The sequence below is a fragment of the Meleagris gallopavo genome, chromosome 31 (genome assembly GCF_905368555.1).
Source record: "Meleagris gallopavo chromosome 31, MGAL_WU_HG_1.1, whole genome shotgun sequence".
NCBI classification, from domain to species: Eukaryota; Metazoa; Chordata; class Aves; order Galliformes; family Phasianidae; genus Meleagris; species Meleagris gallopavo.
The window spans coordinates 1,116,512-1,141,493 of NC_139434.1; the positions used below are offsets into that span (position 1 = coordinate 1,116,512).

The following is a 24,982-nucleotide window of genomic DNA, read 5'->3' on the forward strand; positions in this document are numbered from 1 at the left end:
GCTGTCGCTCCTTTGCTGCAGACAGAGGCTGCCTCTGTGCCCCCCCCGCCGTGCTGCCCCCCCCCCCAGCAAGGTTCCATATCGCTGTCCTCCCCACTGATAACCCTGACCCCTCTCGGGGGGCTTCCCCCCCCCCCCCCCATAAGGCTTGCTCGTGCAGGAGGGCTGCCCCCCCCTCCCCCCCCCAGAGGAGTGCTGCCCCCTCCCAACATAACACAGCTCCCATTTAAAGATGCTGCCCCCCCCCCCCCCCCACCGCTTTCCCCACGTAGTGACGACCTCCCCCAGTGTGGTGCCCCCCCAATGTGGTGCCCCCCCAGTGTGGTGCCCCCTCAGTGTGGTGCCCCCCCCGTCAGGCGCTGTTCCATCCGGGGGGGGGGGCTTCGTTCAGCGGGGGGGGGCGCGCAGCATCACCTTGGTGATGAAGCTGACGATGGCGCGCGCCGGCTGCTCGGGGTCCAGCTCGGCAAACAGGTGACACGCGTTGCCCCCCGCCCCCCCCGCCTGCTTGGCCACGAACCCGAAGATCCTGCGGGGGGGGGGGGCGGGGGATGACAGAAGGATGGATCCCTCTGTGAGGGGGCTGCCCCCCCCGTGCCCCCCCCACTACTCACGTGGAAGCCGTGCCGTCCGCATTCGCCCACCTGTGTGCACGGAGCAGAGTCAGGCTGTGCCCCCCCCTCCCCCCCCCCCCCCGGCACAACTGGGTGCTCCCCAGCCCACCCCCCCACAGCCCCCCCATGTTGTCACCTGCGGTCCTCGGGGTCGGTGCTGCAGAAGGTGACGCTGGCCACGGGGTAATGGCGGCGGAAGAAGAGCCTGGGGGGGGGGGCAGCGGGGGGGTGGGGGGCAGAATGGTGGTACTGGAGGGGGTGAGACTGCGTGTGGGGCGGCACCGGGATGGGGGGGGACTGGGGAAGGGGGCTGTGTGGGGTTGGGGGGGGCTGCGTGGGGCTGTGGGGGCGGGGGGCTGTGTGGGGCTGAGGGGGCTGTGTGGGGTGTGGGGCTGAGGGGGCTGTGTGGGGTTGGGGGGGCTGTGTGGGGCTGAGGGGGGGCTGTGTGGGGCTGGGGGGGCTGTGTGGGGCTGAGAGGGGGCTGTGTGGGCTGGGGGGGGCTGAGGGGGCTGGGGTGGGGCTGTGTGGGGCTGAGGGGGGCTGTGTGGGGTTGGGGGGCTGTGGGGGCTGAGGGGGGCTGGGGGGGCTGTGTGGGGCTGAGGGGGGGCTGTGTGGGGTTGGGGGGGCTGTGTGGGGCTGAGAGGGGCTGGGGGGGGTTGGGGGGGCTGAGGGGGGGCTGTGTGGGGCTGGGGGGGCTGTGTGGGGCTGAGGGGGGCTGTGTGGGGTTGTGGGGCTGGGGGGGGCTGAGGGGGGCTGCGTGGAATTGGGGGGGGGCTGTGAGGGGACTGTGTGGGGCTGAGGGGGACTGGGGGGTGGCTGTGGGGCTGAGAGGGGGCTGTGTGGGGCTGAGAGGGGGCTGTGTGGGGCTGGGGGGGTTGTGTGGCTGTATGGGGCTCTGGGGGGGGCTGTGGGGGGGCTTTGTGTGGGCTGTGGGGCTGGGGGGGGCTGTGTGGGGCTTTGGGGGGGGGTTGTGGGGCTGGGGGGGGCTGCGTAGAATTGGGGGGGGGCTGTGTGGGGCTGTGTGGGGCTGGGGGGGCTGGGGGGTGGCTGTGGGGCTGAGAGGGGGCTGTGGGGCTGAGAGGGGGCTGTGTGGGGCTGAAGGGGGCTGGGGGGGCTGTGTGGGGCTGGGGGGGCTGTGTGGGGCTGAGGGGGGCTGGGGGGTGGCTGTGGGGCTGTGAGGGGGGCGTGTGGGGACTGCTTGGGGGTTGTGGGGGGGGCTGTGGGGCAAGGGGGGGGGGAGGGGCTGGGTTCGGGCTGGCCCGCGGCTGCGTGGGCGGTCGGTCAGCGTGAGGGCGTGCTGAGAGCTGTGGAGGTGCGCGGTGCAGGGCGGGGGGGGCGGGGCTCGCAGCACGGGGTCTGGGGCCAGCGCCACCGTGTGGGGCCCGTCAGCGCCTCGGTCGGCATCGAGCCCAGGTTGGGGGCCGTGCAGCCTGCGGTCCGCGCCCCCGCCTCGTCGGTCAGCCCGCGCGCGACACTCGCGTGCCGCCGCTCCCCCGGCGTCCGGCCGCCCACCGTCGGCGGCCCGTCTCCGCGACCCCCGTCGTCCCACCGCCCCCGCACCCGATGCCCACCCTCGGGACCCCCCCCTCTCCGCCGCCCCCCTCCCATGGTCCCCCCACGACCCCCATCGTCCCACTGCCCTCCCGTTCCATCCCCCCCCATCCCGATGCCCCTCTCCGCGACCCCCATCATCCCACTGCCCCCCATCCAATGCCCGTCTCCACGACCCCCATTGTCCCGATGCCCCCCCCACCGCCCCCCCTCCCGATGCCCACCTCCATGAACCCACCATCCCACCGCCCCCCATCGCCCCCCCCCCGTTCCATCACCCCCCATCCCGACGCCCACCCCCAGCGCCCCCCTCGTCCCACCGCCCCCCATCCAGACGCCACCATGAACCCCCCGTCCGACCTCCCGCTGACCCGATGCCCCCCCCCCGACCCTCCGATCCCACTGCCTCCCCTCGTACCACCGCCCCCCATCCCCCCCCCCTCCCAATGTCCCCCCACGACCCCCATTGTCCCACTGCCCCCGTCCCACCGCCCCCCCTCCCGATGCCCACCCCCAGAGCCCCCCATCCCACCGCCCCCCATCGTCCCACTACCCCCCCGTTCCACCGCCCCCATCCCGATGCCCCCCCACGACCCTCCTCGTCCCAATGCCCCCCTGTCCCGATACCCACCATTCCACCACCCCCATCCCATTGCCCCCCATCGTCCCACTGCCCCCCCATTCCACCCCCCCATCCCACTGCCCCCCATTACCCCCCATTCCACCACCCCCCCATCCCAATGCCCCCCCATTACCCCCCCATTCCACCGCCCCCCATCCCATTGCCCCCCATCATCCCACTGCCCCCCCATTCCACCACCCCCCCATCCCACTGCCCCCCATTACCCCCCCATTCCACCCCCCCCATCCCATTACCCCCCCATCCACTGCCCCCCATTACCCCCCATTCCACCACCCCCCATCCCTCTGCCCCCCATTACCCCCCCATCCCTCTGCCCCCCCATTACCCCCCCATCCCACTGCCCCCCATTACCCCCCCATCCCATTACCCCCCCATCCCTGTGCCCCCCACCTGCTCCCTGACGCAGCAGCTCAGCGGCAGTGCTGACATTGGGGGTCCCGGTGCCCCCCCTGTCCTGCAGCGGGTCTGGAAGGGGGGGCGGGATGAGACCGTGGTTGGGTATGAGGGGGGGTTCCCCCCCCCGGGGGAGCGACACACGGGGCGGGGGGGGCCAGCACACACACGCACCGCTGCAGGGGATGCGCAGCACGCAGGGCAGCGACATGGGCCGGATGGAGTGCTGCAGCACCAGCGCGGGGAGGCTGCCTGCGGGGGGGGCACAGCCACACCTACAGCCACGGACCCCCCCGTGGGGCCCCCCGGATCCCGCACCCGTGGATCCCCCGCACGGACCCCCCCCCCAAAAGAAGCCCTTCCTCCCCACGGCCCCAGAATCCCACATCACTCACACCCCCTCCCCCCCCCCCCCGTGGACCCCCCCCCGTGGACCCCCCCCGGTGGACCCCCCCTCCCATCAGACCTCCAACCCCCCCCCCCCCCCCCCCCCCCCGGACACCCCCACTCCGACCCCTTCAGGACCCCCATCATTTTATGGACCGAATCCCCTCGGGTCGCCCCGCCCCCCCCCGTGGATCCCCCCCCGTGGACTCCCCCGTGGACCCCCCCCCCGTGGACCCCCCCTCCCACCAGACCTCCAACCCCCCCCCCCCCCCCGGACACCCCCACTCCGACCCCTTCAGGACCCCCATCATTTTATGGACTGAATCCCCTCAGGTCGCCCCGCCCCCCCCAGGACCCCCCCCCCCGTGGACCCCCCCACCAGACCTCCAACCCCCCCCCCGGGAAACCCCCACTCCGACCCCTTTCAGGACCCCCATCATTTTATGGAACAAATCCCCTCGTGTCGCCCGCCCCCCCCCGTGGACCCCCCCTCCCACCAGACCTCCAACCCCCCCCCCCCGGACACCCCCACTCCGACCCCTTCAGGACCCCCATCATTTTATGGACCGAATCCCCCCGGGTCGCCTCGCCCCCCCCCGTGGACCCCCCCCGTGGACCCCCCCCCCGGTGGACCCCCCCCGGTGGACCCCCCCCCCACCAGACCTCCAACCCCCCCCCCCCCCCGGACACCCCCACTCCGAGCCCTTCAGGACCCCCATCATTTTATGGAACAAATCCCCTCGGGTCGCCCCGCCCCCCCCGTGGACCCCCCCCCGGTGGACCCCCCCCCGGTGGACCCCCCCTCCCACCAGACCTCCAACCCCTCCCCCCCCACACACCCCCACTCCGACCCCTTCAGGACCCCCATCATTCTATGGACCGAATCCCCTCGGGTCGCCCCCCCCCTCCCCAGGACCCCCCCCTCACCAAAGTGCGGTTCCTCCGCCCCCCCCCGGATTTTGACGCCCCGCGGTCCCGTCTCGATCAGGAAGTGGCGGACGAGCTGCTCGCGGGGGTCTCCTGGGGGGGGCGAAATGGGGCGGGGGGGGCGTGAGGGGGGGTCGGCAGTGGGGGATGTGGGGCAATACGGGATTTTATTGATGGGTGTCTCAGTAACTTATGGGGGGGTCGCAGTGATTTGTTGGGGGGGGTCCTTACAATCGAGGGCTGTGGTTTGGGGGGGTCGCAGTGATTTGTTGTATTGAGGCTGTGACTTTTTTTTGGGGGGGTCCTTATGATCGAGGGCTGTGATTTGGGGGGGGGTTGCAGTGATTTGTTGGTGTTGAAGCTGTGACTTTTTTTGGGGGGGGTCCTTATGATTGAGGGCTGCGATTTGGGGGGGGTCACATAATTTGTTGTATTGAGGCTGTGACTTTCTTTGGGGGGGGTCCTTAAGATTGAGGGCTGTGGTTTGGGGGGGGGTCGCAGTGATTTGTTGGTATCAAGGCTGTGATTTTTTTGGGGGGGGTCTTTACAATTGAGGGCTGCAATTTGGGGGAGGGGTCGCAGTGATTTGTTGTATTGAGGCTGTGACTTTTTTTGGGGGGGGTCCTTACGATCGAGGGCTGCGATTTGGGGGGGGTCGCAGTGATTTGTTGTATTGAGGCTGTGATTTTTTTGGGGGGGGTCCTTACGATCGAGGGCTGTGATTTGGGGGGGTCACATAATTTGTTGGCATTGAGGCTGTGATTTTTTTGGGGGGGGTCCTTACAATTGAGGGCTGTGATTTGGGGGGGTCACATAATTTGTTGGCATTGAGGCTGTGATTTTTTTGGGGGGGGTCCTTATGATCGAGGGCTGCGATTTGGGGGGGGTCGCAGTGATTTGTTGGTATTGAGGCTGACTTTTTTGGGGGGGTCCTTATGATTGAGGGCTGTGATTTGGGGGGGGGTCACATAATTTGTTGTATTGAGGCTGTGACTTTTTTTGGGGGGGGTCCTTAAGATTGAGGGCTGTGGTTTGGGGGGGGTCGCAGTGGTTTGTTGTATTGAGGCTGTGATTTTTTTGGGGGGGGTCCTTATAATTGAGGGCTGTGATTTGGGGGGGGGGGGGGTCACAGTGATTTGTTGTATTGATGCTGTGATTTTTTTGGGGGGGGTCCTTATGATTGAGGGCTGTGATTTGGGGGGGGGTCACATAATTTGTTGGCATTGAGGCTGTGATTTTTTTTGGGGGGGGTCCTTACGATCGAGGGCTGCGATTTGGGGGGGGGGTCGCAGTGATTTGCTCAGTCATTTGGGGGGGGGGGTATGGTGGTAACTTATGGGGGGGCCGCAATCTACTTGGGGGGGGGGGGGAATCCCAGACACTTCGGGGCAGCCCCATTTGGTGGCATTGAAGGGGGGGGGGCTGTGATTTCTGGGGGGGGGCCGAGCTGATTTCAGCCCTCCGGGGATCCCTCCATGGATTGTGGTTTTTTTTGGGGGGGGGTCCCTACCTTTCCCTGTCGGGGGGCAGCCGGGGGGGGGCTGTGCCACGCGCAGCGCCAGGCCGTAGCCCCCCCTGAACGAGGTGCTGTCGCGGATGAGGAAAGCGCCCGGCTCGCAGTCCTTCAGCAGCGCCACGGCTGTGGGGGGGGCACGGCATCACGGGGGGGGGGGTCCCTAATTAACGCCCCCTCCCCTAATTACGCACCCTCCCCTAATTCACCCCCCCCCCCCCCGTACCTTGCTCCCGTGACATTCCCGGTTTGTACCAGAACCTGGATGTGTCCTGGGCGAACGTGGGGGGGTCCGCCGTAGCCGGGGGGGGACCAGGAGGGGTTGTGGCCCCCCCCGGGGCGCTGCGCTCCTCTCGGGGGGGTCCCAAGGCGGGGGGGGTGCAGTAAGAGGAGGGGGAGGGGAAGGAAGGGAGGGGGAGGAGGGGGGGGGGGGAGGGCTCCTCCTGAGCGGGGGGGTCCTGGGGGCTGCTGGGCTCTGCGGGGGGGGGGCAGTAAGGTCCCGAGTGACCCCCCCACACACATCTGATCTCCCCCATAACCCCCCCGCCATAGACCCCCAACAAGAGCCCCCCAGCGATCCTTCATCAGACCCCCCCGTAACCCCCATCCCCCGATCCCCCTTTTAACACCCCCCCAGCACCCTAAAAATGCTCCCGCTCCCAATTCAGCCCATCAGACCCCCCCCATAAGTGCCCCACACCCCCATAACCCCCCCATAAGTGCCCCACACCCCCCATAACCCCCCCATAACCCCCCCATAAGTGCCCCACACCCCCCATAACCCCCCCATAACCCCCCCATAAGTGCCCCACACCCCCCATAACCCCCCCATAACCCCCCCATAAGTGCCCCACACCCCCATAACCCCCCCATAACCCAGGATGCCCTCACACCCCCCATCCCCCCCCATCCCCCAGGATGTGCCCCCCCCCCCTGCCCCCTATCACCCCTTACCACCCCCCCCCCCACTCACCCTCCTCGTTCTCTCCGGGGCTCCCTGGGGTGACGATTTTGGGGAGGGGTCCCACGGGGAATGGGCGTGGCTCGCAGAGGGGGCAGGGGGGCGTGGCCAACGCAGACCCCGCCCCTTCGGACAGCGATCGCTGCGCGCGGCGCCGCCCCCCTCCTCGGCCCCGCCCTCCGGGCACAGACAACGAGGGGGCGTGGCCAAGCTGGGCCGGCGCTGGGGGGCGTGGCCGAAGTGGGCGTGGCCACGGCTATGGGGCGCCGTTGGGATTTGGGCGCTATGGGGCACGTAGGCGCTATGGGGCGCTGAGGTGCTGCTATGGGGTGTCGCAGTGCTGCTGTAGGGTGTCAGTGTGCTATGAGGCGATGGGCTGCTATAGGGCGATGGGCTGCTATGGGGTGTCGCGATGCTGATATAGGGCGATGGGCTGCTATGGGGTGTCGGGGGATTGTAGGCACTATGGGAGGCATTGGGCACTTGAGTGCTATGGGGCGTCGAGGTGCTCCTGTGGGGCGATGGGCTGCTATGGGGTGTCGGGGCATTGTAGGCACTTTGGGTGCTATGGGGCACTTAGGTGCCGCTATGGGGTGTCGCAGTGGTGCTATAGGGTGTCAGTGTGCTATGAGGCGATGGGCTGCTATAGGGCGGTGGGGTGCTATGGGGTGTCGCAGTGCTGCTATAGGGCGATGGGGTGCTATGGGGTGTCGGGGGGCTATGGGGCACATGAGTGCTGTAGGCACTTTGGGTGCTATAGGGCACCTGGGTGCTGCTATAGGGTGTCAGGGTACTGTAAGGCACGGGAGGGCTGTAGGAGGCTGTGGGTCTGTAGGTTGGGGGGCTGGGGGGAGGGGGCTATAGGGTGTCAGGGGCTGTGGGGAGACGGGGGGCTGTAGGATGCTGTGGGGCTGCAGGTCATTGGGGTGCTATAGGGTGTCGGGGTGCTATAGGGTGGGGAGGGGCTGTAAGGTGTGGGAGGGCTGTAGGATGCGGGGGGCTGTAGGATATTGGGGGGCTGTGGGGCGTGGATGGGGCACTGTAGGCTGTGGGGCTGCTGTGGGGTGCTGTGGCACTGTGAGGCACTGAGTGGCTGTGGGGCGGCGGGGTGCTATAGGGCTCCAGAGAGCAACAGGGTGGGGCAGCGCTATGGGGCACAGGATCACCATGGGGGGGCAGGGCACTATAGGGCACAAAGCAGCTGTGGGGCACGGGGCCACTACGGGGCGGCACTGTGCTATAGGGTGCTGAGGCGCTACGGTGCACGGGGCAGCTATGGGGCACGGGGTCCCTATGGGGTGCCAGAGTGCCATAGGATCCCGCAGCGTTACGAGGGTCCCTATGGGGGACAGGGCCGCTATGGGGCACCGTGGTGCCATAGGATGCTGCGGTGCTATGAGATATGGGGCCGCTATGGGGAGAGGGATCTCTATAGGGCACAGAACCTCTATGTGGTGCCGCGGTGCTGTAGGGCACTGGGTCTCTGTGGGGCGCAGGGCTGCTATGGGGCATGGGGCCGCTATGGGGCACGGGGCCACTATGGAGCATGGGGCTGCTATGGGGCACAGGGCTGCTATGGGGCACGGGGTCGCTATGGAGCGTGGGGTCGCTATGGAGCGTGGGGCCGCTATGGGGCACAGGGCCACTATGGGGCATGGGACCGCTATGGGGCACAGTGTCACTATGGGGCACGGAGCTGCTATGGGGCATGGGGCTGCTATGGGGCACGGAGCTGCTATGGGGCATGGGGCCGCTATGGGGTACGGAACTGCTATGGGGCACAGGGTCGCTGTGGGGCACGGAGCTGCTATGGGGCACGGGGCCGCTATGGGGCATGGAGCCGCTATGGGGCACGGAGCTGCTATGGGGCACGGGGCCGCTATGGGGCACGGAGCCGCTATGGGGCACGGAGCCGCTATGGGGCACGGAGCCGCTATGGGGCACGGGGTCGCTATGGGGCATGGAGCCGCTATGGGGCATGGAGCCGCTATGGGGCACGGGGGTTCCCTGCGGGGCACCGGGGGGGCTCTCCTCCTGCCCCCCCCCCAGCCCACAGCCCCCCAGCAGCTGCTCCAGCTCCCAGCGCTCTGTGGCTGTGGGAAGGGGGGGCCGCCCGGGGGGGCTCAGACGTTCGGCCGTGGGGGGGTCCGGTTCCCACGGTGCCCCCCCGTCCCGCACGAGGAGCTTCTCGTCCTGCAGCCCCCCGATCTGCGTCAGGTCTGCGGGAACACGGCGCCTTTAGGGGGGGCGGGACGGACCCCGGTGGGTCGGGGTCCTTTGGGGGCGGGGTCCCGCGGAGCTGCGCCCCCCGCCCGCCCCCCCCCACCGTCGCTGCTGTCCTGGTGGCGCGCATTGAAGCCCTGGAAGGAATCGCGCCGCACCGCGGGGTCCCACGTGCACAGATCCACACAGACGGCGTCGCGGGGGGGGACCCAGCCTGGGGGGGGAATTGTGGGTGTGGGGCGGGGGGTTCATGGGGGGGGGGGTTACGGGGTTATTATGGGCCGCGGGGTCGCCCCCCCTCACCTTCCACCTTGTCGGGACCGGAGGAGAACACGAACTCCACGTCGGCGTCGGGGGGGAAGCGCTCATCTGGGGGGAAGGGGGGGGGGGGGGGTAGGAAATGGGGGGGGGGCGAACCCCCAGCCCGCACCGGGACCCCCGCCCACCGAGTCCCACCCCCACGGACCCCCAGGATCAACGGGACGCCCCCCCCCCCCCCGACCCGCCCACGCCCTCCGACCCCCAAACCACCAACCGCCGATCGGCCCCCGACCCCCACGACCCCCCGACCCCCCATAGCCCCCCACGGACCCCGCCGACCCCCGCTGACCCAACGACCCCCCGTGACCCCGCGGTGCCCCCACCCCCACACGCCAGGTCCAGCTCCTCCTTGCCGAGCCGCAGCCGCTCCCCCTGCAGCGCCCCCGTGTGGAACTGCGCGCGGAACACGGAGCGCCGGCCGGGACCCCAGCGCTGGTAGCACTGCACCTGCACACGTGTGTGCGTGAGTGTGAGCGGGAGTGTGTACGCGTGTGTGCGTGAGTGTGCGTGTGTGTGTGTGTGTGTGTGTGTACACGTGTGTGTGTGTGTGTGTGTGTGTGTGTACACGTGTGTGTGTGTGTGTGTACACGTGTGTGTGTGTGTGTGTACACGTGTGTGTGTGTGTGTGTGTACACGTGTGTGGTGTGTGTGTGTACACGTGTGTGCGTGTGTGTGTTGTGTGTGTGTACACGTGTGTGTGTGTGTGTGCACGTGTGTGTGTGTGTGTACACGTGTGTGTGCGTGTGTGTACACGTGTGTGTGTGTGTGTACACGTGTGTGTGTGTACACGTGTGTGTGTGTGTGTACACGTGTGTGTGTGTGCGTGTGTGTGTGTACATGTGTGTGTGTGTGTGTACACGTGTGTGCGTGTGTGTGTGTGTGTACACGAGTGTGAGCGGGAGTGTGTACACGTGTGTGTGTGTGTGTGTGTACACGTGTGTGCGTGTGTGTGTGTACGTGTGTGTGTGTGTACACGTGTGTGTGTGTGTGTACACGTGTGTGCGTGTGTGTGTGTGTACACGTGTGTGTGTGTGTGCGTGTGTGTACACGTGTGTGCGTGTGAGTGTGCGTGTGTGTGTGTGTGTACACGTGTGTGTGTGTGTGCGTGTGTGTGTGTACACGTGTGTGCATGTGAGTGTGCGTGTGTGTGCATACACGTGTGTGTGCGTGAATGTGAGTGTGTGTGTACACGTGTGTGTGTGTGTACATGTGTGTGTACGAGAGTGTGTGTGCGTGTGTCACACCTGGCACACAGCACACGTGTCACACGCCTGGGCACACACGTGTCACATGTGTCACAGGCCTGGCACACATCGCATGTGGCACACACCTGGCACACACCTGGCACACGCCTGGCACACATCACATACGGCACATATGTGTCACGCACCTGGCACACACCACACGTGTCACACACCTGGCACACAGCACATGTATCACACGCCTGGCCCATGCCTGGCACACATCACATATGGCACACACATGTTACACACCTGGCACACAGCACACGTGTCACACACCTGGCACACACCTGGCACACATCACATATGGCACATATGTCACACACCTGGCACACACCACACATGTTACACACCTGGCACACAGCACACGTGTCACACACCTGGCACACACCTGGCACACATCACATATGGCACATATGTGTCACACACCTGGCACACACATGTCACACACCTGGCACACACCACACGTGTCACACGCCTGGCCCACGCCTGGCCCACACGTGGCACACGTCACACGAGTCAGACATGCAGTGCCCCGCAGGGACTGCTCCCCCCATTGCACTCCCTTGTTGTGCACCTTTTGCACTCCTCCTTGCACGCTCACCCCTCGCACACTCACCAGGACGTCGCCTTTCAGCAGCAGCGCGGGCTCCAGGCTGATGCAGACGCTCCGTGGGCCAGGGGAGCTGGGGGGGGGGGGGGGTCAGGTTTGAGGGAGCTCAGATGGGACGGGGATCGGGGGGATGAGGGGCTGGGGGGGGGGGGGCACTCACTAAACGCCCGAGGTGTGAACCAACTGCAGCGCCTGGTACAGCTTCAGGAACGGCTGGAAGTCTGGGGGGGGGGGCAGGAGGTGAGGATGGGGAGGGGAGGTTGGGGGGGGGGGGTTGGGATGGGGGATGGGGGATTCGGGTTCCCGTCGGAGACGTTTGGGGTCGGGGTTTGGGGTCGGGGGGCTCACCGGGCTGGAAGAGGGGCAGGGGCGGCAGCAGGACGTGGTGCAGGAAGACGGGGCGGCTGTTGACCCGCGCGGCGCCCGACAGCAGCGCCCCGAAGAACGTCGTGTACCTGGGGCAGCGCCCGCGTCAGCACAGCGCCCCCAAGCGTCTGCGCCGCAAACCGCACGCAGCCCCACGGCTCACAAACACGGCCCCAAATCCCGCCCCCAAAACCCACAGACCACAACCCAGCCCCAAATCCACCCCAAACCCAACAGACCACAACCCAGCCCCAAATCCCACCCCCAAACCCCACAGACCACAACCCAGCCCCAAATCCCCCCCAAACCCCACAGACCACAACCCAGCCCCAAATCCCACCCCAAACCCCACAGACCACAACCCAGCCCCAAATCCCACCCCCAAACCCCACAGACCACAACCCAGCCCCAAATCCCACCCCCAAACCCCACAGACCACAACCCAGCCCCAAATCCCACCCCCAAACCCCACAGACCACAACCCAGCCCCAAATCCCCCCCCAAACCCCACAGCCCACAACCCAGCCCCAAATCCTACCCCCAAACCCCACAGACCACAACCCAGCCCCAAATCCCACCCCCAAACCCCACAGACCACAACCCAGCCCCAAATCCCACCCCGAAACCCCACAGACCACAACCCAGCCCCACAGACCCCCAAACCCCACAGACCACAACCCAGCCCCACAGACCCCCAAACCCCACAGACCACAACCCTCCCCCAAATCCCACCCCCAAACCCCACAGACCACCACCAAACCCACAATCCCACCCCCAAACCCCACAGACCACAACCCAGCCCCAAATCCCACCCCCAAACCCCACAGACCACAACCCAGCCCCAAATCCCACCCCCACCTCCCCCCCACCCCCCTACCTGCGCTGGGATGGCTGCACGTCCCCCCCCACTCTCTCTTCGCAGAACTGCTGCATGGTGGCTGTGCCCAAAGCCTGCTCCGCACTGCGGGGTCAGCACAGCCCCGCTGGGCCCCACAGATCCTCTAATCCCCACAGCCCCACAGATCCCCGCAACAACCCCCCCACAGCCCCACAGATCCCCACAGCCCCACAGATCCCCGCAGCCCCACAGATCCCACAACCCCCCACAGCCCCACAGATCCCCGCAGCCCCACAGATCCCCACAGCCCCACAGATCCCCGCAGCCCCACAGATCCCACAACCCCCCACAGCCCCACAGATCCCCACAGCCCCACAGATCCCCGCAGCCCCACAACCCCCCACAGCCCCACAGATCCCCACAGCCCCACAGCCCCACAGATCCCCGCAGCCCCACAGATCCTCTAATCCCCGGCAGCCCCACACATCCCACAACCCCCCGCAGCCCCATAGATCCCCGCAGCCCCACAGATCTCGGCAGCCCCACACATCCCACAACCCCCCACAGCCCCACAGATCCCCGCAGCCCCACAGATCTCGGCAGCCCCACACATCCCACAACCCCCCGCAGCCCCACAGATCCCCGCAGCCCCACAGATCCCACAACCCCCCACAGCCCCACAGATCCTGTAACCCCCTATAGCCCCATAGATCCCCGCAGCCCCACAGATCCCCGCAGCCCCACAGATCCCACAACCCTCGGCAGCCCCACAGATCCCCGCAGCCCTACAGATCCCACAACCCCCCACAGCCCCACAGATCCTGTAACCCCCCACAGATCCCCGCAGCCCCACAGATCCCACAACCCCCGGCAGCCCCACAGATCCTGTAACCCGCTATAGCCCCACAGATCCCGGCAGCCCCACAGATCCCGGCAGCCCCACAGATCCCACAACCCCCCGCAGCCCCACAGATCCTGTAACCCCCTGCAGCCCCACAGATCCCCGCAGCCCCACAGATCCCCGCAGCCCCACAGATCCCGACAGCCCGTTGCCCAGCGCTCTCCCCAAACACCCCCACCCCCCCTAAGCCGCAGCCTCCCGTAGCCCCCACACCCCACAACCGTCCCAACACCTCCCCCACCCCCAGAACTCCTCACAACCCCCCCACCGACACCTCCCCCATAATCTCCCCATTACCCCACCTTCCCCACCCCACACCTCGTAGATCCCCCATCCCAACCCGTAGCCCCCCCCCCCCCTGCAGTGCCACCCCACAGCCCCCCCCTACCTGGCGCAGACGCGGCTGTAATGCAGGTAAGCCGCCACCACGACGCCCACCTTCCCCCTGTTGCCCTGAGGGAGTTGGGGGGCAGCACTCCTCAGCCCCCCCCCCTTACAACCCCCACTGACCCTACAGCCCCCCATCCCGAGACCCCACGACCCCGATGCCCTATAATCTCCCCAACCCCACAAACAGCCCCGACCCCACGGCCACCCCCCAAACCCCACAACCACCCCATGACCTCCCCCCAAACCCCACAACCACCCCATGACCCCATGACCCCCCCCCAAACCCCGCAACCACCCCATGACCCCACGGCCCCCCCCAAACCCCACAAACACCCCATGACCCCCCCTAAACCCCAGAACCACGCCATGACCCCATGACCCCCCCCCAAACCCCACAACCACCTCATGACCCCCCCCCAAACCCCACAACCACCCCATGACCCCCCCCAAACCCCACAACCCCATGACCCCATGACCGCCCCTCCAAACCCCACAACCACCCCTCAAACCCCAGAACCACCTCATGACCCCATGACCCCCCCCCCAAACCCCACGACCACCCCTCCAAGCCCTATGGCCACCCCCCCAAATCCCACAAACACCCCCCGTGACCCCACGACCCCCCCAAACCCCACGACCCCCCCAACCCCACGACAACCCAAACCCCACGACCACCCCCCCAAACCCCACGACCCCCCAAACCCCACACCCCCCAACCCCACAACCCCCCAAACCCCACGACCCCCACCACCACCCCCCCAGACCTCACGACCCCCCAAACCCCACGACCCCCCCAACCCCACGACCCCCCCAAACCCCCCAACCCCACAACCCCTCCAACCCCCACAACCCCCCCAAACCCCACGACCCCCCGCCCACCCTGCAGTGCAGCACGGCCACACGGGGGGGCAGCGCCCGCAGGCAGCGCTCCAACGCTTTGCAGATGGCGCACAGGGTGTCCAGGGGGGGGGCCAGCAGATCCGGCCAGCCGAACTCCTGCACCTGCGGGCAGCCACGGCGTCACCCCGACCCCGACCCCCCTCAGACCCCGACCCCCCCTCGGACCCCGACCCCCCTCAGACCCCGACCCCCCCTCAGACCCCGACCCCCCTCAGACCCCGACCCCCCCTCAGACCCCGACCCCAACCGCCGACCCCGACCCCCCTCAGACCCCCGACCCCCCTCAGACCCCGACCCCCGACCCGGACCCCCCTCAGACCCCCGACCCCCCCTCAGACCCCGACCCCCCCCTGACCCCGACCCCCCTCAGACCCCGACCCCCGACCCCGACCCCCCTCAGACCCCAAACCCCCCTCAGACCCCGACCCCCCTCAGACCCCGACCCCCGACCCCCGACCCGGACCCCCCTCAGACCCCGACCCCCCCTCAGACCCCGACCCCCCCTCAGACCCCCACATCCCGCCCCCGCTGGATCCCCGCACCTCAGCCCCGTGTGACCCCGCCCCCCGCGGTCCCGTTCCCGAGCCCCCGCCCCCACGCGGCCACGACCCCCCCCCTTTGACCCCCCCCCCCCCCCCTGTGCTGACCGCGGGGTGCAGACGGTTGAGGTCGTGCCGCTTCTCCGAGAGGTTGAAGAGCTGCGATGAGGAGATGCTCAGCATCAGCCCCAAGGACCCCCTGTGCTGCCCCCCCCCAAGGACCCCCTGTCAGACCCCCCCCCAAGGACCCCCTGTGCTGCCCCCCCCCCAAGGACCCCCTGTGCTGCCCCCCCCCAAGGACCCCAAGCGCTGCCCCCCCCCAAGGACCCCAAGCGCTGCCCCCCCCCCCAAGGACCCCAAGTGCTGCCCCCCCCCCAAGGACCCCCTGTGCTGCCCCCCCCCAAGGACCCCAAGCGCTGCCCCCCCCCCAAGGACCCCAAGCGCTGCCCCCCCCCCAAGGACCCCAAGTGCTGCCCCCCCCCAAGGACCCCCTGTGCTGCCCCCCCCCAAGGACCCCAAGTGCTGCCCCCCCCAAGGACCCCCTGTGCTGCCCCCCCCCCAAGGACCCCCTGTGCTGCCCCCCCCCCAAGGACCCCAGGCACTGCCCCACCTCCAGCCCCCACCTCCCCCTCCTTTGTCCCTACGTAACCCCACGTCCTGTCCCCACTCTGTCCCCACGTCCCCATTCCCGTCCCCAAGGACCCCACGTCCCGTCCCCGTCTCCCCCCCGGCTTCCCCATCCCTAAGTCCCGTCCCCAGGTGTCCCATCTCCGTCCCCCCAAGGACCCCACACCCAGACCCCACAGATGCTCTGTTCTGCCCCCACTCCATCGCAGTGCTGACCCCACACCCCGTCCCCATCTTCCCCCATCCCCCACGTCCCCACCTTCCCATCTCCACCTCCCCATGTCCCCGTGTCCCCGTGTACCTGTGTCCCCACGCCCCTCCCTCACCGTGTCCCCCTGTCCCCACGTCCCCCCCTCCCCGTGTCCCCGTGTCCCCGTGTCCCCCCCTCATGTCCCCATGTCCCCACGCCCCCCCCTCCCCGTGTCCCCACGTCCCCCCCTCCCCTTGTCCCCGTGTCCCCACGTCCCCCCTCCCCGTGTCCCCACGTCCCCCCCTCCCCGTGTCCCCGTGTCCCCCCTCCCCGTGTCCCCATGTCCCCACGCCCCCCCTCCCCGTGTCCCCACGTCCCCCCCTCTCTGTGTCCCCATGTCCCCGTGTCCCCACGTCACCCCTCTCCGTGTCCCCATGTCCCTGTGTCCCCGTGTCCCCACGCCCCCCTCCCCGTGTCCCCATGTCCCCACGCCCCCCTCACCGTGTCCCCATGTCCCCACGCCCCCCTCCCCGTGTCCCCATGTCCCCCCCTCCCCATGTCCCCGTGCCCCCCTCCCCGTGTCCCCATGTCCCCATGTCCCCACGCCCCCTCACCGTGTCCCCGTGTCCCATGTCCCCACGCCCCCCTCCCCGTGTCCCCACGTGCCCCCCCTCACCGTGTACCCATCGCGATGCCTGGCTCTCAGCAGCGCTGCCACATCTCGGAGGTGGCCGCTGAAGAGCCGCTCGTCGCCGCCCCCCGGGAAGCGCACGGCGATGATCCGCTCCGTCACGTAGCTCAGCTCCGCGGGGGGCGGCGGGGGGGGCGGCCTGGGGGGGGGGGGGGTCACGGGGTTGTGGGGGGATGGGGGGGGGCGGGGGTATTTATGGGGTCATGGGGGTATGTGTGGGGTCATGGGGGTATTTATGGGGTCATGGGGGTATTTGTGGGGCCATGGGGGTATGTGGGGTCATGGGGGTATTTATGGGGTCATGGGGGGATGTGTGGGGTCATGGGGGTCTGGGGGGTCATGGGGGTATTTGTGGGGTCATGGAGGGATGTATGGGGTCGTGGGGGGCTGGGGGGTCATGGGGGTATTTGTGGGGTCATGGGGGTATTTATGGGGTCATGGGGGGATGTGTGGGGTCAAGGGGGTATTTGTGGGGTCATAGGGGTATTTATGGGGTATTTACGGGGGTATTTCTGGGTCATGGGGGTATTTATGGGGTCAAGGGGGTATTTATGGGGTCATGGGGGTATTTGTGGGGTCATGGGGGTTTATGGGGTCATGGGGGTATTTGTGGGGTCATGGGGGATGTGTGGGGTCATGGGGGGCAGGGGGGTCATGGGGGTATTTGTGGGGTCATGGGGTATTTGTGGGGTCATGGGGGGCTAGGGGGTCATGGGGGTATTTGTGGGGTCATGGGGGTATTTATGGGGTCATGGGGGTATTTGTGGGGTCATGGGGGTATGTGTGGGGTCATGAGGGTATTTGTGGGGTCATGGGGGCAGGGGGGTCATGGGGGTATTTGTGGGGTCATGGGGGCAGGGGGGTCATGGGGGTATTTGTGGGGTCATGGGGGTATTTATGGGGTCATGGGGGTATTTGTGGGGTCATGGGGGGATGTGTGGGGTCATGGGGGCTGGGGGGTCATGGGGGTATTTATGGGGTCATGGGGGTATTTGTGGGGTCATGGGGGTATTTGTGGGGTCATGGGGGGCTGGGGGGTCATGGGGGTATTTGTGGGGTCATGGGGGTATTTATGGGGTCATGGGGGTATTGTGGGGTCATGGGGGTATTTGTGGGGTCAAGGGAGTATTTGTGGGGTCATGGGGGGCTGGGGGGGTCATGGGGTATTTGTGGGGTCATGGGGGTATTTATGGGGTCATGGGGGTATTTGTGGGGGTAGAGGTGGGGTCGTAGGGAGATGCGTGGGGTCATGGGGGGATGTGTGGGGTCAAGAGAGTATTTGTGGGGTCATAGGGGTATTTGTGGGGGTAGAGGTGGGGTCATGGAGGGATGTATGGGGTCGTGGAGGAATGTGTGGGGCCATAGGGGTATATCTGGGGTCATGGGGGTATTTGTGGGGTCATGGGGGTATTTGTGGGATCATGGGGGGATGTGTGGGGTCAAGAGAGTATTTGCGGGGTCATGGGGGGCAGGGGGAGTCCTGGGGGGATGTGTGGGGTCATGGAGAGATGTTTGGGGTCGTGGAGGGATGTGTGGGGTCATAGGGGTGTATCTGGGGTCAAAGGGGTATTTGTGGGGTCATGGGGGGCAGGGGGGTCATGGGGGTATTTGTGGGGTATTTGTGGGGTCATGGGGGTATTTGTGGGGTCATGGGGGTATTTGTGAGGTCATGGGGGGATGTGTGGGGTCATAGGGGTATATCTGGGGTCATGGGGGTATTTTTGGGGTCATGGGGGGATGTCTGGGGTCAAGAGAGTATTTGTGGGGTAGAGGTGGGGTCATGGAGGGATGTATGGGGTCGTGGAGGAATGTGTGGGGCCACAGGGGTATATCTGGGGTCAAGGGGGTATTTGTGGGGTCATGGGGTATTTATGGGGTCATGGGGGGATGCATGGGGTTGTGGAGGGATGTGTGGGGTCATAGGGGTATATCTGGGGTCAAGGGGGTATTTGTGGGGTCATGGGGGTATTTATGGGGTCATGGGGGTATTTGTGTGGTCATGGGGGTATTTATGGGGTCATGGGGGTATTTGTGGGGTCATGGGGGTATTTATGGGGTCATGGGGGTATTTATGGGGTCATGGGGGTATTTGTGGGGTCATGGGGGTATTTATGGGGTCACAGAGGATGTACGTGGGGTCGCGGGGTCACGAGGTTATGGGGTTGCAGGGACACGGAGTCCAGCTCCATGCTGGGGGCGGGGGACGTGGGGACCCGCGATGGGGACCGAGGGACATTGAGAGGGACGGCGGCGCGGAGCCCACAGCCCCCAACCCCCCCGGCACCTGGGCAGGGAGCGGTGCTGCCGGAGGGCGCTGAGCTGCGGGGCGCCGTCCTGGGGGCACACAGAGCTCAGCCCACAGCGCGACCCCAAACCCACCCCACCCCAACCCCAAACCCAACCCGCCCCCCAACCCCAAACCCAACCCCCCCAACCCCAAAACCACCCCCATCCCAACCCCAAACCCAACCCCAAACCCAACCCCCAAAACCACCCCATCCCAACCCCAAACCCCCCCAAACCCCAACCCATCCCAACCCCAAACCCAACCCACCCCAACCCCAAACCCAACCCCACCCAACCCCAAAACCACCCCATCCCAACCCCAAACCCAACCCACCCCAACCCCACCCCAACCCCAACCCACCCCAACCCCAACCCCAACCCATCTCCCACCCAACCCCAACCCAACCCACCCCACCCCAAACCCAACCCCACCTCAACCCCAAACCCAACCCACCCAACCCAAACCCAACCCACCCCAACCCCAACCCAACCCAACCAACCCCAACCCCAAACCCAACCCCACCCCAACCCCAAACCCAACCCCACCCCACCCCAACCCCACCCCAAACCCAACCCGCCCCAACCCCAAACCCAACCCGCCCCAACCCCAAACCCACCCCAACCCCAAACCCAACCAACCCCAACCCCAAACCCACCCCATCCCAACCCCACCCCAAACCCAACCCACCCCAACCCCACCCCAACCCCAAACCCAACCCACCCCAAACCCAACCCACCCCACCCCAACCCCAAACCCAACCCACCCCAACCCCACCCCAAACCCAACCCATCCCACCCCAACCCAACCCAACCCCAAACCCAACCCCACCCCAACCCCAAACCCAACCCACCCCACCCCAACCCCAAACCCAAACCCAACCCATCCCAACCCCAACCCAACCCAACCCCAAACCCAACCCCACCCCAACCCCAAACCCAAACCCAATCCCACCCCAACCCCACCCCAAACCCAACCCATCCCAACCCCAACCCAACCCAACCCCAAACCCAACCCCACCCCAACCCCAAACCCAAACCCAACCCCACCCCAACCCCACCCCAAACCCAACCCATCCCAACCCCAACCCAACCCAACCCCAAACCCAACCCCACCCCAACCCCAACCCCAAACCCAACCCACCCCACCCCAACCCCAAACCCAACCCACCCCACCCCAACCCCAAACCACCCCATCCCAACCCCAAACCCAACCCCAAACCCACCCCACCCCAACCCCAACCCACCCCAACCGCACCCCAAACCCAACTCGCCCCAACCCCAACCCCACCACCACCCCACCCCAACCCCAACCCACCCCAACCCCACCCCACCCCCACCCCAAACCCAACCCACCCCAACCCCACCCCAACCCCACTCCAAACCCAACCCATCCCAACCCCAACCCCAACCCACCCCAACCCCACCCCAACCCCACCCCAAACCCACCCCAAACCCAACCACCCCAACCCCAAACCCAACCCACCCCAACCCCACCCCAAACCCACTCCAAACCCAACCCGCCCCAACCCCAAACCCAACCCACCCCAACTCCACCCCAACCCCAACCCCACCCCAAACGCAACTCCATCCCAACCCCAACCCCACTCCCACCCCACTCCCACCCCAGCCCCCCCTGCCCCCCTCACCAGCTTCTCTCCATGCCTCGCTGGCGCTGTGTTCCTCCGCTGTGGGGCACACAGAGCTCAGGGCTGCTGTGGGTGCTGTGGGGCAGGGCTGGGTGCCAGCCCCAAACTTACCAGCTCAGGAGGGGGCAGAGGATGGCATGGGGCCGTCACCTGCAGGGCAGAGCAGCAGAGAGAAAACCTGGCCCCATAGTGGGACCCCAGCCCCATAGCGGGACCCCAGCCCCATAAGCGGGACCCCAGCCCCACAAGCGGGACCCCAGCCCCATAAGCGGGACCCCAGCCCCATAAGCGGGACCCCAGCCCCACAAGCGGGACCCCAGCCCCATAAGCGGGACCCCAGCCCCATAGCGGGACCCCAGCCCCATAGCGGGACCCCAGCCCCAAAGCGGGACCCCAGCCCTATAAGCGGGACCCCAGCCCCATAGCGGGACCCCAGGCCCATAAGTGGGACCCAGGCCCCATAGCGGACCCCAGGCCCATAAGTGGGACCCAGGCCCATAGCGGGACCCCAGCCCCATAGCGGGACCCCAGGCCCATAGCGGGACCCCAGGCCCATAAAGCAGGACCCCAGGCCCATAAGTGGGACCCAGGCCCCATAGCGGGACCCCAGGCCCATAAGTGGGACCCAGGCCCATAAGCGGGACCCCAGCCCCATAGCGGGACCCCCAGGCCCATAAGCAGGACCCCAGGCCCATAAGCAGGACCTCAGCCCCATAAGCGGGACCCCAGCCCCATAGCGGGACCCCAGCCCCATAAGCGGGACCCCAGGCCCATAAGCGGGACCCCGTCCAGCTGCAGCCCCTGGCCCACAGCCAAGCACTGGGTGGGGGGGGCGGGGGGGACGACAGAGGGACGTCATGGGGACGTGGGGACACGGATGGAGACGTGGGGACGTGGGCCTCCCCCCCCCCCCCCCAACCGCGTCCCCATGACTCTGGGCATCAGAAGGGAGGGGGCCACCAAATGTCACCCTGTGGGCCACCACGTGTCCCCCCCCCCTTGTCCCCCCCCAGCCCTTACCTTGGCTTCACAGCGCTTGTGGGAGACGATCTTACAGACTGTGGGGACACAGCGGGGACATCGGGGTGACACCTCCGCCACCCCCAGAGCCCACGGCTGGGGGGTGGCAGCGAGGAGGAGGACGTGGGGGGGGGGGGGGGACGTGGGGGGGGGGGAATGTTGGGATATGGGGGGGTGGGAATACTGGGATATGGGGAGGTGGGAATGTTGGGATATGGGGGGGTGGGGGGTGGGAATGTTGGGATATGGGGGGGTGGGGTGGGAATGTTGGGATATGGGGGGGTGGGGGGTGGGAATGTTGGGATATGGGGGGGTGGGAATGTTGGGATATGGGGGCGTGGGGGGGGAATGTTGGGATATGGGGGGGTGGGGGGTGGGAATGTTGGGATATGGGGGGTGGGGGTGGAAATGTTGGGATATGGGGACGTGGGGGGTGGAATGTTGGGATATGGGGAGGTGGGGGTGGGAATGTTGGGATATGGGGGGGTGGGGGGTGGGAATGTTGGGATATGGGGAGGTGGGGGGTGGGAATGTTGGGATATGGGGGGGTGGGAATGTTGGGATATGGGGGGGTGGGGGGTGGGAATGTTGGGATATGGGGGGTGGGGGTGGGAATGTTGGGATATGGGGGGGTGGGGGGTGGGAATGTTGGGATATGGGGGGGTGGGAATGTTGGGATATGGGGACATGGGGGGGTGGGAATGTTGGGATATGGGGACGTGGGGGTGGGAATGTTGGGATATGGGGGGGTGGGGGGTGGGAATGTTGGGATATGGGGGGGTGGGGGGTGGGAATGTTGGGATATGGGGGGGTGGGGGTGGGAATGTTGGGATATGGGGACGTGGGGGGGGGAATGTTGGGATATGGGGGGTGGGGGGTGGGAATGTTGGGATATGGGGGGGTGGGGGTGGGAATGTTGGGATATGGGGGGGTGGGGGGTGGGAATGTTGGGATATGGGGGATGGGGGGTGGGAATGTTGGGATATGGGGGGGTGGGGGGGTGGGAATGTTGGGATATGGGGGGGTGGGGGGTGGGAATGTTGGGATATGGGGAGGTGGGGGGTGGGAATGTTGGGATATGGGGGGTGGGGGGTGGGAATGTTGGGATATGGGGGGTGGGGGGTGGGAATGTTGGGATATGGGGGGGTGGGGGTGGGAATGTTGGGATATGGGGGGTGGGGGTGTGGGAATGTTGGGATTTACGGGACTGCGGAGCTGTGGGGACACCGGGGTTTGGGGCCAGGGGGACACTGGGGGATGGGGACCGACGGACATGGGGACGTGGGGATGGAGGCAGGGAGACGTTGGGGACGTGGGCGACATGGAGATGCTGGGGCTGCAGGGACACGGGGACAGAGGGACAGCGGGGACAGAGGGACAGCGGGGACACGGGGCGCTGCGTCACCTCGGCAGAGCAGCCCATGGGCGCCCACGCTGTCCCGACAGACGGCGCAATATCGCGACCTCTTCCGGAACGATTTCTCCTGGAAGGTGTGGGGCGGCGCCGGGGGGGGCTGCGGGGGGGGGGGGGGGGGGGACGGACGGGCAGCGTGGGAAGGCGGGTCGCGACGGGGATGCGGCGCTCGGGGATGTTCCCCCCCCACGCCCCCCCCCCCCCACGCCCCCCCCCACGCCCTCCCCGCTGCCCCCGTGTCTCCGACCCACGACCCCCCCGCGCTGCATCCCGCTGCAGGAAGCGCTTCGGACACAGCCCAGGAAATGGCCGGAGAGGGGGGGGGGGGGGGAAGGGGGGGGGACAGGCGTGGGAAACAGGAGGACACGGGTGGGGGGGGTGGGGGGGGGGGCAGTTCTCCCTGTGCCGCTGTGGGGCTGCATCGCAAATGGGATCGCAGCAATGGGGCTGAGACACCCCAACCACAAATGTTGACCCCCCCACCCCACGCGTGTCCGTCCTCCTCCCCCCCCCCCGCCCCCCCCCGGGGAGCCCCGACCCCAAGTGTGAGCCACCCCCACTTCACCCGCGGCTCCGCCCCCCCCCCCCGAATTCCTGACCCCAAACCCCACAGATCTGCCCCACCACGGCCCACCCGTGACCGTCCCACACCCCAGACGTGCCCCCGTTCCCCCCCACGGAGCGCTCTCACCCGACACGCGTCCCCAACCCCCGTGGAATCCCCCCCCCCGCCCGCACCTCCCGACCCCCCCACACCCCCGTCCCGCTCCCCAAACTCTCGTGTCCCCACCCCACGTGTGACGCACACCGTCGTCCCGTCCGCGCGGCCACGCGTGGGGCCCCCCCTTCCACCACCGCCGCTCCGCCACCCCCACGCGTGACCCACACCTCCGACGCGGGACCCCCTTACGCCCCCCCTCACGTGACACCCTCGCGCCCCCCCCACGCTCGCCCTACCGATGCCGTCCCGCGTGGGGCTCCCCCCCCTCCTTCCCACGCTCCCCTCCACGTCCCCCCCCGTCACCCCGTACCGGCTGAGGTTCCCTCCGCCCCAGGACCCTCAGGAGCCCCCCCACGGCCCCGCGTGGGTTCATGGCGTTGCCACGCACGGCGCTCGGGAGGCGATTTGTCCGGGGTGGGGGGGGGGGGACACACACCGCGATCCACCCGCCGCCGCCGTTTCCCGTCCGAAGTGCCCCCCCCCGCGAGGGGGAGGAAATGGGAGGAGGGTCGGACCCACGCGCGGCCCCTCCCCCTTCACCGCCCCCCGTCCCGACTTCGGGGCCGTTTAACCCCTTCGGGGTCGGAGCGGAGACGAGGGGGGCAGGGGTTTCCCCGCGGCGGGGACGGGGCGCCCAGCGGGGCTGTGGGACATCAGAGATGGGCGCCCCGGAACCCCCGGCGCCCTGACCCCAAACCCCACAGATCTGCCCCACACGGCCCACCCGTGACCGTCCCCCCCCCCGCGCCCCCCCCGTCCCCACGGAGCCCAGCGCCTCTCAGCCCCCGTCTCCCCGTAAATCACGGACCCGCAGCCGCCGCTCGCATCCCGGCTTCTCGGGGTCCATCGGAGCCTCATCCGCGCATCGCTGCGTTTCCTCGTCCCGGGGTCCGTGAAAATTCAACGAAGGCACCGCGGAGGGGAATTTCGCAGCCCGGGAAACGCGCGTGTCCGCGGGTGGAGGCAAACTTCCCTTCCTGTCCTCCTGCAGGGGAGCCGTCAATTCCCCCCACCCGCCCCGCACGGACGCGCTGGCAGAGCTGGCGGTGCCGGCGCTGAGCTGCGA

At 67.6% G+C, this 24,982-nt stretch overlaps 1 protein-coding gene and 1 long non-coding RNA gene across 2 annotated transcripts; both read right to left on the reverse strand.

Moving 5' to 3' along the window:
- Window positions 1-273: 273 nt before the first annotated feature.
- Window positions 274-24,413, reverse strand: TNS2 (tensin 2). The gene is made up of 27 exons (XM_085212076.1): window positions 24,227-24,413; window positions 23,187-23,295; window positions 21,782-21,819; window positions 20,873-20,911; window positions 20,762-20,800; window positions 19,114-19,163; window positions 16,815-16,968; window positions 15,430-15,480; window positions 14,762-14,884; window positions 13,881-13,945; window positions 12,631-12,714; window positions 11,736-11,842; window positions 11,548-11,608; window positions 11,394-11,460; window positions 9,857-9,980; window positions 9,516-9,581; window positions 9,316-9,426; window positions 7,911-9,208; window positions 7,002-7,245; window positions 6,255-6,503; window positions 6,026-6,154; window positions 4,516-4,608; window positions 3,376-3,453; window positions 3,134-3,273; window positions 751-863; window positions 615-644; window positions 274-529 (listed from the first exon to the last, which is right to left on the reverse strand). The coding sequence occupies exons 1-27, from the start codon at window positions 24,287-24,289 to the stop codon at window positions 388-390; spliced, it is 3,867 nt and encodes a 1,288-aa protein (XP_085068202.1). The 5' UTR covers window positions 24,290-24,413; the 3' UTR covers window positions 274-387.
- On the reverse strand, window positions 10,346-11,387 carry LOC146542435 (uncharacterized). The gene is made up of 2 exons (XR_014880266.1): window positions 11,054-11,387; window positions 10,346-10,863 (listed from the first exon to the last, which is right to left on the reverse strand). It is a non-coding gene; the product is annotated as an uncharacterized LOC146542435 (long non-coding RNA).
- Window positions 24,414-24,982: the final 569 nt, after the last annotated feature.

Excerpts from the sequence above, each read along its gene's own strand:
- TNS2 (XM_085212076.1), bottom strand. The coding sequence starts at position 24,289 with ATGAACCCACGCGGGGCCGTGGGGGGGCTCCTGAGGGTCCTGGGGCGG. Across the intron at positions 20,801-20,872 it reads CTCTGCCCCCTCCTGAGCTG|CGGAGGAACACAGCGCCAGC; the intron begins GTAAGTTTGGGG and ends TGTGCCCCACAG. Across the intron at positions 12,715-13,880 it reads TACAGCCGCGTCTGCGCCAG|TGCGGAGCAGGCTTTGGGCA; the intron begins GTAGGGGGGGGC and ends CTGACCCCGCAG.